At 40.5% G+C, this 13919-nt stretch overlaps 1 protein-coding gene across 1 annotated transcript in view; it reads left to right on the plus strand.

Annotated features, from left to right (window-relative positions):
• The window catches only part of SMAP1 (small ArfGAP 1), a 78806-nt gene that overhangs the window by 19353 nt on the left and 45534 nt on the right, over positions 1–13919 (plus strand). Inside the window, exon 4 of the mRNA XM_083730687.1 lies at positions 915–990. Within this exon, the coding sequence (XP_083586813.1) occupies positions 915–990 (76 nt within the window). The remainder of the gene's footprint in view (positions 1–914; positions 991–13919) is intronic.

A 13919-nucleotide genomic window follows, 5' to 3' on the forward strand; every position in this document is an offset into this window, starting at 1 on the left:
TAGTTTATTCCAAATAATAATATATTCATAGATAACATTTGGTTAAATACTGCTAAATATGTAGAAATATTACGATAAAGAGCTTGGTCTAGTAGATCACTTTTAGTAGTGCAAAAAAAAATCACAAATAAGCGTAACCCAGGTGACCTCTACCCCTGTCTTTTGTTGGACAATCTCTGAGGCATCTACCATCCCTATGTACTAGTGATGGTAACACATTTTGGAAACAGAGTTTGGAAGGTAGTCCACTCAGTTCAGAGCCAGCACTAGCACCCATCCATTCTGACATGATTTATAACGGCTTTGTGGCACACCTCTAACAGTGCCTTTCCCCTGACCTGTCTCCAAGTGTTACCAGAGTTGTGGAGGGGAAGGGAGAATGTCAGACAACAAGGCTAGCTAAAGTTCAGGGCTTTTAGTTCTAACTTACTGAAATGAAGACTTCTGAACATGCTTGGAACTATAAAAACTGTTTGTTTGTTTTTTTAATTACCCCTAGCCCATTGATTGCCAGCAGGGAAGCATTAACTGTGCATAGCATAGGTGTGACTACATTAGTCAAGAAAGTGCACCTCCCTAACTTTTTCGACTCTGAACTAGAAAAGTTGGGGAAAATTTAGAGAGCTGGGGGTTTTTTTGCTTACTAATGCTGATCATATAGTCACTCCTCACATGCATTTTGAGATGTAGTTGAAAAGAATTTATGCTAGAAGGCTCGATGTATTAAGGTGTGCTTATATAAAATCAAGCATTGAATGAGACCCTGCTAAAATACTAATTAAAATTGAATGTGTGTGCTCTACTTCTAGCTTTAAAGATCTTATCTAGGATATAACTGGGAATTAAATGTTTTGTACTGTAAACCCTCTTTAGTTTGGTCTGTGTTCTGTCTTCCTTAAGTTATCTGATCTCAGAGCTGTGGAATTTTTCATCAGGGATAAATACGAGAAGAAGAAATACTATGACAAAAATGCTGTTAATGTCAGCAGTGTAAGTAAACGATCGATTTCTTCTGAATTTTGGTTTAACATGTGCATGTTGTCATAGAGTTAAATTATGCATACTATGACATATTTTAAGTGATTGCTCCCCACCTCCACAGCCCAGTGTGATCCGCCTAACAAAGCTGCTCCTGGAAGTTGATGGATCCCTCTCACAAGGCATGGGATAGGGCATGGGGCAGCTGTAGCAGGATGGGAAATCAGAGGCATTTTGGGCTACCCTGTGGAAGCCAGGAAGAACTTTCTGACAGTAAGAGCTGTTCAACAGTGGAACAGACTACCTCAGGAGGTGGTGGGCTCTCCTTGCTTGGAAGTTTTTAAGTAGAGGTTGGACGACTAGCTGTCATGTATGCTTTAACTGAGATTTCTGCATGGCAGGGAGTTGGACCATTTGACCCCCAGGGTTCCTTCCAACTCTACAATTCTACGATTCCTCCCCTTCCTGTCACTTCTGCAATCACTGTGCATGGATTTTAAGAAGTGAACAGGACGCTTACCAGTTATGTGATATCACAACACCATGTGATTTACATGCTGTGCTTGTTCCACCCACCTGTCAAAATTGGCCACTAAGGGCAAAAAAGTTTCCCTATTGACATATTATAAAAGACCAACCCTGTCAGTACAGAGACAGGAAAAAACTGATTATCGTTAATCATAGAATTGGTTCAATGACTTGCTTGAAAAATAAAGTACTGTACCATGCCTAGAAGTTGAGAAGCTCTTAGGGAGAATGAAGAGGAACATGATTGAAACCTGCTGTCAAGTATTTGTGACTCTAAACTGATGGGTGGGGTACTGATAGGTGTTCCTTCAAGGCTCACGAGAACCTTTGCTACTGAAAAGAACTTGGGCATGTAAACTCATTAACTGTAAAATGAAAATTGCTTTGCTGAATCAGAACAGGGGTTCCTCTAGCCAAACATTGTATCCCCTGACAGTGGCCACCAATTTGCATGGCTGAGCTGGCAATCCTTTGTTATGATCAGCTCTGCTGTTATGGCTGATTACCATACTTAACTTCCAGGAATCCTTCTAGACCTTCTGAGAAGTCATTTGACCTAGTGAGCACTTGCTATTCTCATGGCAATGAACTCCATAAGTTGGTTATGTGTTGTCTTGTTGACCAAGCTCCTTTTGGGAGGGGGTAACTTGAAATGTAAATAACACATTTTTATTTTTATTTTGCTACCTGTCTGCTTGAAGGTAGGCAGTGTGGCTCTACTTACAGAAGGCATCCCTATATTCCTCTGCCTGAATTCAGTATTGGAATTTTGCTGTGCAGTGATCTATATCAGCCCATTGGTCATATTACTACAACTTTTACTTGGTGGACTGACCTTTTACCTTTTAAAAATCCTAATACACCATTTTAAAAGATAATATTAATTTGCTTTTGGGAGCCAACAGATTCATTATAATCCTAGCTGAAAATAGTTGCCTATTCAAAATGACTTTGGTTTAACATTTTTTTTAAAAAAATCTTATTATTTTCATATTCCAAAAAAAATAGCCCCAATTTGCTTGTAATGCTAGGCCAAATTATTCCTTAGTGAGAACAAGCAAGTAACCTTGAGGAGCAAAGTCACCAGGTACCAACTTGCTTGCTCATTCTTGCTAAGCCATTGTTTGACTTACCTTGTGGCCTTGTTCGCACATGATGCTAAAACAAAAGCTGTTTGGGTACATTGGACCTCACAGTGTTAATTTAAATGCATCTTAGGTCTAACAAAATGCCTTGGGGGATAAAATGGAATTGTTCATAGGTGAAATGCTGGACTCAGAAGAGAAACCAGTGTTGCAAATTTGCCATACAATAAAAACTGCTCCAGGGGTGGGGTCCAGCATAGCCCAGCAGTGTCTTGTAATTTTATATACATATATACTCACAGGGTTGTGGACATTAAAAAAACACCAAACCATTTAGTGCTCTTGAAGTGGAATAATCACAGCAAAATAGAATTTTTCATATAGACAAACTGCTAAGTTATGTTCCTACCCTCAACAAATACTATTGTTTGAGAGAGTTAAATATTAAAAATAGTTTGCAGTAATCAAAAAATAGAAAATACAGAGTAACAATTTGAGAATAGAAGTGAAATGAAGTTGTTAATCAAAGCACTGTGGTTCCAAGTGTTACAATGAGATGTTGCCAGCAGAATTTTTAATATCACATGTGGCTTGTGGGGCCTCTTAGTAATGTCAAGAGTTGGCCGTTGTTTATTTAGAGAGGCGGTTGCTCAGTGGTGGAGAACATGCTTTGCATGCAGAAAGTCCCATCTGTGGTGCTGTCTTGCCTGCATTGTTTCTGGAAATAACTGAAAAGCTTGGGCTGATGGATTTGGCATTTCAAGGCTCCTACACCTCTACTTTGTAGGAGCTCAAAAGTTTATTACTAAAAGGTAACAATGGGCTTTCTTAGGCCTTCTGATTGTGACTGCTCTTTGGGAGTTTATGGAAATTTCTGAAAATACTGCAGTAAATTTCAAGGGATAATTGCATCTGCTCATAAACAAGCTGAATAATACTTTGTTGAATGCTGAAAATACCCTGCTGATTACAGGTGTATGTAGAAATTCTCAAAAGACTATACAAACTGCATTATAACACACCCGGCAGTTTATGGTTAGAAGGCTGTTCCTTATTAACTAAGAAGATTTTTTCCTTTACTGTTTCGAAATGGAGTGCTTTATTTGAAAGTTATACATTTAGAGTTCCGAGTTATTTTGCTTCAATCTTTAAATAAATAATTCTGTTAGAATGAGCAAGAACAAAGACGCCTTTGCCTCCTTCCCCTTCCCCATGGGACAGTGTTCATTTTCAGTTTCAGGACATTAATATTTCAACAGTCACACTGGATAAAACTGAACAATGGATGAAATGTAATTATTTTCCCTCGTGCTTGTGATGTGATCTTATCCAAGTTCATTTCTTATTTTATATTCTGGTGAATTCATCCATAAAGCATTCACTATTGATTTTTTAAGAAATTGCCTTTTGAAAAAGCTGTAGTAAATTTTTTTAAAAGATGAAGAGGTAACTGCATGTAATTTGCATGTAATGCTAAGCCCAAACCACGGCTTAGTGCAAAGAAGTGAATGTGGAGGTGCCAGTAGAGGAGATGGCAGCAGCTTTGCTCCTCCCTGGTTGTTTTTCTGCTGTGCCGTCCTGAGCTGCAGTTTGACTTAGTGTCATCTGAACCTGGACTCCCTCCAGACAGTGGCAGAGCATATGCCCGTGCCGCCCAGGGTGGGCACACTCCCGAGGGGGGCGTGGCGCAGCAGGTGCCCTCCCAGGTGCGGGATAGCTGCTTGGGTGCCCTGCAGCAAGGGGCGGAGTGAGCCGCCCATGGTGGACATTCGGTGTGCCACCTGCCTGCAGCTCCCAAGCCTCCCTCAAGCTGTCAAAATGAAGGTGGAAGGGGGGAATGTCACCGGCAAAGCAGCGCAGCTTCCCCCTCTTACCCCGGCGGCTCGGGGTAGCCTTGGGAGTCATAGTCGGGCAGCACACCAGAAGTCACCCCCCTCAGTGAGGGCAGCTGGGGCGATCCACCCCCACTTTCTACGCCCCTGCCTCCAGAAAAACCATGAGCTGTAAATCATAGGACAGCTTATGTCCTTTTTTGAAAGAGCTAAACCATGAACCTGTGTTTGGATGAAATGTTAAACCAAAACATGCTGTAGCTGAGTGCAGCAACAAAATGACTAGGGAGTAAAGCAGTTGCAGTCTCTTTTCTAGGAGCTTATTTTGCACTAAGACACTGGTGGCGCTGTGGACTAAACCACTGAGCCTAGGGCTTGCTGATCAGAAGGTCGGCGGTTCGAATCCCCGCGATGGGGTGAGCTCCCGTTGCTCGGTCCCTGCTCTTGCCAACCTAGCAGTTCAAAAGCACGTCAAAGTGCAAGTAGATAAATAGGTACCGCTCCGGCGGGAAGGTAAACGGTGTTTCTGTGTGCTGCTCTGGTTCGCCAGAAGCGGCTTTGTCATGCTGGCCACATGACCCGGAAGCTGTATGCCGGCTCGCTGGGCCAGAAAAGCGAGATGAGCGCCACAACCCCAGAGTCGTCTGCGATTGGACCTAACGGTCAGGGGTCCCTTTAAATTTACCTATGCTTTGCAAACCAAGCCAGCATGTACTCTTCTGCACAATTGTTAAATTTTGTGTGCTTTAGTTAAATAGCTATGTTGGTCTGAGGAAGTATTCTGAATTCTCATTGGTCTTCCTTGAAATGCTTAATGTTTTCAGTAGCGAAGTTAACCAAAACATGTAGTCCTCAACATGCATACGTTTTGTGTCGCTAATTTCATCTCTGTTCTGCCTTGTCTGTATTTCATCTGTATCTTCTGGTAAATGAGAAAGAGCAAAGTAAACTGATGGTTATTCTGTAGTCTTCGTGAAATCTGCCTTGGCTCCTTTTTCTCATCTTTCATCTGCTTTGTACAGATGTCTTCCTCTGATGCTTCTCAACCTCTGGCATCTTCTCCTTCTCTGCAAGCTGCTTCTGAGAAAAGCAAAATAGAGGTATCTCCTCTTCCTTGTGTGCTTGTTGCATGCAGATGCTTTCTACGTTGAATTTGAATAATGTTGAAAAGTATTCTCTAGGCCAATCCCAAGATTTCTCTGTAAACATTTTAATTTAAACCACAAGTGTTATTGTACCCCTCCTTTAAGGTAAACTGAAGAGATCCATTCAGCTAAACTTAACTTGCATGTTTGAGAGTTGAGGTTGCGGTTGTGTCAATATCCCACCTGTTTCCTGTTCTTTTACAATAGTATATGGAGTTTGCTCCCGTTGTTTGGTCCCAGCTCCTGCCAACCTAGCAGTTCGAAAGCATGTCAAAGTGCAAGTAGATAAATAGGTACCGCTCCGGCGGGAAGGTAAATGGCGTTTCAGTGCGCTGCTCTGGTTTGCCAGAAGCAGCCTAGTCATGCTGGCCACATGACCCGGAAGCTGTACACAGGCTCCCTTGGCCAATAAAGCGAGATGAGCACCGCAACCCCAGAGTCGGTCATGACTGGACCTAATGGTCAGGGGTCCCTTTACCCTTTACCTCTGTGGAGTTTTGATACCTTTCCACAGTTAGTGTTAGTGCAGGTGTAATGCTACACTGTTTTGAGGCTTGACAAGACGGGATGGTACTGAAACCCAATTTCATTGTCTTCCTAGGGTACTTTAAATTACCCGAGTAAGACCGCTACCATTTATCAGGAATTTGAATTGCTGTGAGAGACAGTCAGATTATGACATTGTACTATTATATCTGAAGAAAATATTTGAGAGCTTAGTGTGATCCTGCAATCCTCAGTGAGTGTCTTTTTGGAATCTATGCATTTGTCTCAAGAGCCAGACGTTGTGAAAGACATAAGCAGCAACAAGCAAGTAAAAAAAGTCTTGGCCTAAGAGCAACCAATATCTGCCTCTTCAACAGTCAGTTCCAGGCCAGCCAATTCAGCTGCTAAGTGGCCATTGGAACATCAAAGAACAAGGGAGACCACTTAAGTACACTTTTACCCTGTTACAGTAACTATTGTATTATTTATTTTATTGTATTTGCAATATATTTTCCGCCAGTTTCGGAGCTTCAGCTAAGAGGCAAGGTATAAATATGCCTAAGTAAATTAACATTATCTTGGATGAAACTATGGCTGTCAGTTTTTTAAATGATTGTCGTATCTAAAACTGATAACAGAACATCTTTCCCACAGAAGGAAAAGGAAAAAAGGAAGGAAGAGAAAAAGAAAGATAGAGAGCCAGAAAAACCTTTGAAATGCTTAGGAGTTGAAAAAGTAAGCTAATTTTTTCTCTTATTAAAATATATTTTTTCTGTATATTGCTATTTTTAATGTGTGTTTAAAATGCATGAAATAGAAGTCGTTTGAATAATTCTGAAAGCTTAAATATGACACTGCTACCTAGCAGCATGAATTGCATGGAAATCTCAGCTGGAAATACTAATGAGACAAAAAAAAGCTCATGACAGCTTCCATCAAATGTATCCACAAGAGAAAAGAAACTTCCATTCTCTCATTCTCGGATGGCCTTGGGTCTCTTCTTCCAGCTGCCTTTTCGTGCTAATAATAGCTGGCACAAGTTATCTGGAAAAGGAGAGTGATTTGCTGTGCCTTTTAATAAGAGGGAGCTTGGCTTGCATAAGATGACAGTATAGCAGGGTTCCGAATCTGTTTTAAATCATCCTGTACAGCCAACTGTTGCCAATTGCTCTTTTAGTTTTCTAGAGTGTTGTGAATTCTTCAGGGACAGTTATTGTTTTAACCTTGTACAGAGAAATGTACTAGGAATTAATGGAGGCATGGAAGCTGCCCTATTCTTTGATTTGTACATGGGTACTAATTTGATCAAAGCAGTGTGTTTAGTTCAACTTATGGGAATGCAGTGAGTTCTAAGATGCTGTTGTTTTATTGTGAAGCACCCCCTTTTTGCTCCTATTGATGCTATTAACAAATAAAAGGATTATTTTTGTCCAGAAGAAAACCAGAGGAATTAAGAGTGCCGAGATTGTTTGTCGAAAGAATTGCTCTTTAAGTTGTGAAATAGAACATGTTTTACTACTGAAAGTGATAGTCCATGGATTCCTGAAGGAGTGATGGCTGATCTTTTATTTTGAGCCTTTGTATCTAAGACCAGACCTCTTTAAGAACAATCCGGTTTAAGAATGATTTAAGAACAGTCCGGTTTAAGAATGATTTGTTTACAAACTCTGCAAAACTGGAAATAGTGTTTTGGTTTGAGAACTTTACCTTGGTCTAAGAACAGAAACTGAACAGTAGAAGGGCACCAGCGGCGGGAGGCCTCATTAGGGAAAGCACACCTCAATTTAAGAACGGTTTTGGTTTAAGAACAGACTTCTGAAACGGATTAAATTCATAAACCAAGGTACCACTGTATTGGGAACTTCCTGCCAAGCTAAGCAAATAATCTTAGCTCAGTATTCACAGTTAACCCATGTCACTCCTACTGTAGTTAGGGTTTTGTTTCCTGTCTCTCAGTTAACCTACAGTATATGTAGCCATTTTTTTCAGACCCTGTATAAGATTTTTAGCTCAGCTTGTCCACTTCTCCCATAGATGCTGCAGTCACTAAGCAGTGCTTGATGTTACACTGGAGCAGGGCAAGCAGCTGCATGAACGACTTGTGTATCTGCTCTTTGTGCTTCTTATGCAGGCCTAAGAACATAGGAAGTTGTCTTATACTGAGTCAGACCATCTATATCAGTGTTGTTTCTACTTACTGGCAGCAGCTCTCCAGAATTTCAGACAGAAATCTTTTCCAGACATCTTTACCTACCTGGAGGTGCCAGGGAATTCATGTTCTTTACCACTGAGCTGCAGCCCTCCCACAAGTCTTGATTGGGGTCTGTGTACATGTGTCTTTTGTGTTTGCAGCCTCTTGAAGGAATTACACATATTTGCTGTCCATGACCCTTTCCCATATCTTGTTGGGAAAATCAAAGGCACTCCCAAGCCCATCAGTAAGTGGGAGTAGACTTGGGATACCAAATCCAGTGATAAGTGGAACAGTGCAGCTGGAGCATTGTCTGCATTGGAACTCCTTTCCCTAAATTCAGAACTGTGTGCTGGAATGGTCCCAGTTCAGCCATCCATGCTATAGGTTTCTCTTTCCCTGGTTTCCCTTTCACTAGGGTGAATTGCTAGGATAGTGAAGGACTTCTATTGAGCTCCTGCTGAACCAAGGAGGCATAAAGTGAGAGAGAGGTGAGATAGAGACAGAAATGGAGCAAACACACATATTTTTTAATGAAAGAAGGAAAGGGTGTGTGTGAGAGCAGGATGAAGAAAGAAAAATGGAAGTAAACAGTGGCTTCAGACTTCAGGTTTATGAAGATTAGAATGTGGTTAAGATTAGATATGGTAAGACCTCTGGGATGAAGAAAGAGGTGATAGCTGAGAGATGGTGCAGACAAAGATGATTGTGCCTGGGGAGGGGGGGGGGAAGGGTAGCCTCTATGATCTGGAAAAAGAAAGTGCCGCTAGGAAATGGGGCTGCAAATGTTTCAGTATTAGAAACAGAAAAGGGGAGCGATACAGATGGCCATGCAGACTGTGATGGTACAGAAGGAAAAGGCATCCTATTGAGTAAGCAGAGCATGCCAAGAAGTGAAGAGGGGAATAAAAGAAGCTTAAGAGAAAGATTTCATGGTATGGGTTACAAGGAAAAAGGAGGCTGGATTAAACACGAAATTAAAATGACAACAGAAATGTTTTCCAGTGATTATTCAGTTAATATAGAAGTTGCATTCAGAGTGATTAGACTTTCTGCATCCCTTTTCTATAGCTAACAATTGTTTTCTCCTCACAGTGGGATGCAGACAGCACATGCATCTCACTGCAGGGAAGATTGTGGCATGCATGCCCTTCCAATGTTTCACCAGGGATTAAAATCATATGTGCAAGATCACTCATACATTGCCTTTCCCTCCTTCAGCAAAACTTCAAAGCCATTCCTCATTATGTTGAAATTAGCTGTAACAATGTTTGGTGTTTATATATTTTGTTTTATTACAACAAATACATTCAGGTTTTTCTTTTTCTTTTTAAAATTATTGTGTATACATTTTCCATTTTTCTACGTACACACATTTTACCATCATACATAAATTTTGTTCTGATTTCCCAACCTTACCTTCAATGTTATTCTTAACAAACTAGGCTGGAGTAACAAACAGGTATGCAGCAAAAGATGTATTTGGGTTTTTCATAGGGGAAAATCCCCCCCATCTCACCTTTGTAGTGAGGGAGGGCTAAAAAAACATTCATTATCATGATAAAATTTGTGTTCTCTGAATCTTGGTTTGAGTGGCAGTTATTGTTCACGCAGCAATTATGGATACTAAAAGATTAAGTGACAGCTTAAAGGCAAATAAAATTAATTTATGTGGCCAGTAATCATAGCATCGTAGATTGGCTTCTGGCAGTGAGGGTCAGAACAAGTTACAAGCTTTTTAATAATATGAACTGCAAATCTGCATTCTGATGGAGTGAAACAATTGCTGGTAATTATCATAGTTGAATACATTTACAGAGAACAACGGCAGTATATATAGCTTATATAAGGAGATGGGAGAGGGCTGGATTTTTTTTATCACTAAACATGCATGTTCAGTATTCATTCTCTGTTCTCCAAAGGAATGTGTAACCAATGAAGGCAAGACAAAAGAATTTCCATGTTTACCAGAGCAGAGGCCCATAAAATATGCTGTCCAGGCTGCTTAACAGTCCATAAAATGTTTTGAACAGCCAGTGTAATCCTAAGAAATCCATGCTTCTAGCCCTTATAGTTTGACAGTGTCTTGGCTGGTGGGGTGGGGAGGGAGAAAGTTCTAATATTTAATCTATATCTCAGCCTATCCACAAGTCCCCATCTCCAAAAGAATCTTTAGTCATCTATCAACAGAAAATTGCCTACCACTCTGGTATGGGGCCAAAGTGCTCTAAGAAAGCCACACAAATACCTGCTGGAACTTTTAAGCATGACATCATTTTCAAGTGGGAAAAAAGTTAAGTTGTCCTCTCATTTTTATTTTTATTTTGCAGTTCCTCTGCAGCATACGTTGTCTCAATTTCTAGAATAATATGCAGTGGGGAGGGAGGAGAGTTGTATGGCTTTATAGACTAATACCTAAAGACCTTCAGCTGCCAATAAGCAGCCTGTCCATCCTTTATTCCTCCAGAAGCTGTGGCTTTTCCAGCAGTGGTGATTTATATGGCTTTCAACTTACCACTGAGACAAGGATCTTGAAAAATTAAGTTAAAGTATTCCTTCATTTTCTCCACTGAGGTTGAAAAATACTTCTTTTTGTAACATCTTTTCAGCTTTTATGGAAGTAAATTATCTATTAATTCTACATAATACCATCAAAGGTAGTCCAACTAGAAAGATTTCCTTGCTTATTGATTCTCTTTTTGGTTCTCTGTAGAGTTATTACAGTTTAACTGCATCCATTAGAATATATTTGAAAAGCGTTCATAGTGAAATTCATAGGCTGCATTGCCTAGCTGTTCTGGTGTGTTATTAATACAGTCCAATGAATGCATGACATTTTTCTAACACTTTGCTCCTTAATGTCTGTGGGTCAGAGAAGGCTCTGAGAATGACTTTTGTTATCCAGGATGTGTTGTGAAATCATTAATTCCCATGTTGGACACTGCAAAACAAATAACTGCTCAAGCCTGCTTGGCACATCTTATATTGATCAATTGCCTGCTTTTGTGCTAGCCTAGAAAGAAACAAGGAAAGAAAACTGGATGCTGTTATTTCCTCCTTCTTTTTGATGATTTATAAATAAAATAATGACAGCATAACCATTTATGGATGGAATTAAATGAGCAAGAGGGGATGAAACAACAAAAATGGATTGAGGAATGTTAAGCCTGTAGTTAGGAAAAGTATATGGGTTTATCTTTAAAATCATTAAAACATTATTTTAAGCTCTTCGCTTAATGGTCTTAATATGGTGGTATTTCCAGAAGTGCATGGATATATTGTGGTTTTGTGGCATATTGCTGTAACTGCATCAGTAATTGAGTCTGTGGGAAAGAATATCAAGAAGGCCAAGAAGGCTGGTCATTGGAACATAGGTAGAGTTCTATCCCAACATAGTTCAGACAGGATGCTGGACTGGATGAGATGACAGCCATTTCATACATTTTCATTAACTCAAGGGCCACACTGGTTTACATTAACTACCCAGCAGCATCTCCTAGATGGTAGCCCTTCTAGGAGAAGGAAAACTGATCCTAAACCTCTGCTGCCTTGTGGGATATCTTCAGTAGAAGAAAAAAGCAAAGGTGTAAATCCTATACAAATCTGGAGTGGGGCCCCTAAGGTGGTTGGATGGTGCATTGTACGCCTCCTTCTACTGCAGCCAAGCTGGTGCCAAACATACTGCTCTGCTTTCCTTTGGATCACATCAGTAGGGTCTTCTCATCTGGGCATCCAGGGAGATCCATACTCACTGGCTAGGCTTGCATTCTGGGGCGGTCACTTTGATGCTACTAACACAGCGGTTTGACTTCACCCCGGAGGCACAGTTCATTGTCTCTTGAGACAGACGGATGCCAACATTCTGATATGATGCTTTGAAGATAAATCTGATCATGTGCCCCAGAATTAGTAGATGCTTGCATTGATGGACACTAATGTGTATGTAGCAGATTTATGATTAGATTAATTAATTAATTAAATTGCTAGGCTGAGTCTTGCAGGATTCTACTAAAAGATGAGAAAACTCAAATGGTTTTGTAAGGGACTGACTTATGTCTTAACATAGATGCATAAATAAGAATGTATGGTGCATAATGTAAGATGAATGTGTTTCCTACTCAAAGCAACAGCTTTGGTCACCTAGGGCAAATAGCTATTAGTTTTATCCCAGTGGGTTTTTAAATTCTGCATTTATACTTTTAAGTTATTTTTAGTCTTATTGAATCTCCTGTATACCACTTAGAGATGACTGATTAAGCAGTATACAAATCATCAAAATAAAAAACAAAATAGTTTGTCCCATATGTAAAGACTTCCATTGTAAGTGGACATATGTGATGCCAGTATATTTTAAGATATACCTGAGTTTATATATTGCTGTAATTTGGATATGGGCAAATCACTGGGGTTGTTCATACACAAGTTAGTTTACGTACTTTAACTTTCAGCTCAAGTTTTCATTAAATAGTAGTGTTCTCTGCCTATTTTAATGTATTCTTAATCTGTACAGATAAGAAGCAATAAACTAAGTAAATCAAGGCAAGAAAAATGTAAGTGAACAATAGCTAAGTAGAATTTGGAACAAGGAATGTAGCTAATGAAAACTTGGAGAATAGGTGGGTTCAATTCTATAAGGAAAATGTTCCTTTTAAAACACTTTAGCATCCAGTAAATACAGTGGTACCTTGGGTTAAGAACTTCATTCGTTCTAGAGGTCCATTCTTAACCTGAAACTGTTCTTAACCTGAAGCACCACTTTAGCTAATGGGGCCTCCCGCTGCCACTGCGCTGCCGGAGCACAATTTCTGTTCTCATCCAGAAGCAAAGTTCTTAACCCAAGGTACTATTTCTGGGTTAGCGGAGTCTGTAACCTGAAGCGTATGTAACCCGAGGTACCACTGTCCTTTCCCAAACCTTGGTCAAGGATGGCTTCTTTGAAGAAATATTTTTCTTCCACAGTGGAGTGGATATTTTCCTCTACCTGGTAAGCAGTTTTATGTATCACTCAATCTCTTAACTTGAGAAAACATAGGCTTGTACATAATGCCAAACAAATTATTTTCTTTTTATTGCTAGTTATGTAGAACCTGGGACGCGGGTGGCTCTGTGGGTAACACCTCAGCGCCTAGGACTTGCCGATCGCATGGTCGGCGGTTTGAATCCCCCCGGTGGGGTGAGCTCCCTTCGTTCGGTCCCAGCTCCTGCCCACCTAGCAGTTCGAAAGCACCCTTAAGTGCAAGTAGATAAATAGGTACCGCTTTATAGCGGGAAGGTAAACAGCGTTTCTGTGTGCTGCTCTGGTGCCGGTTCACCAGAGCAGCTTCGTCACGCTGGCCACGTGACCCGGAAGTGTCTGCAGATAGCGCTGGCTCCCGGCCTCTAGAGTGAGATGAGCGCACAACCCTAGAGACTGTCAAGACTGGCCTGTACGGGCAGGGGTACCTTTACCTATGTAGAACCTAGTCGAGAACCTAGAGCACAACTTAGATAATGGTTCATGTTTATTGACAGCTGATGCAGTCATTTGTATTTAGGGCTGTTTCTAAAAAGGAACCCAAAGGATTTGTATTGCTTCTTTAAGCAGCATTTATATTCATGAAGGTCACTCACCCAAACACATAATTAGCAATAAAAAGAAGTGCCTGCTCCTTTAGAGAAGAACCCCATCCAGCCA

The sequence above is a fragment of the Podarcis gaigeae genome (genome assembly GCF_964106915.1).
Source record: "Podarcis gaigeae genome assembly, chromosome: 3".
NCBI classification, from domain to species: domain Eukaryota; kingdom Metazoa; phylum Chordata; class Lepidosauria; order Squamata; family Lacertidae; genus Podarcis; species Podarcis gaigeae.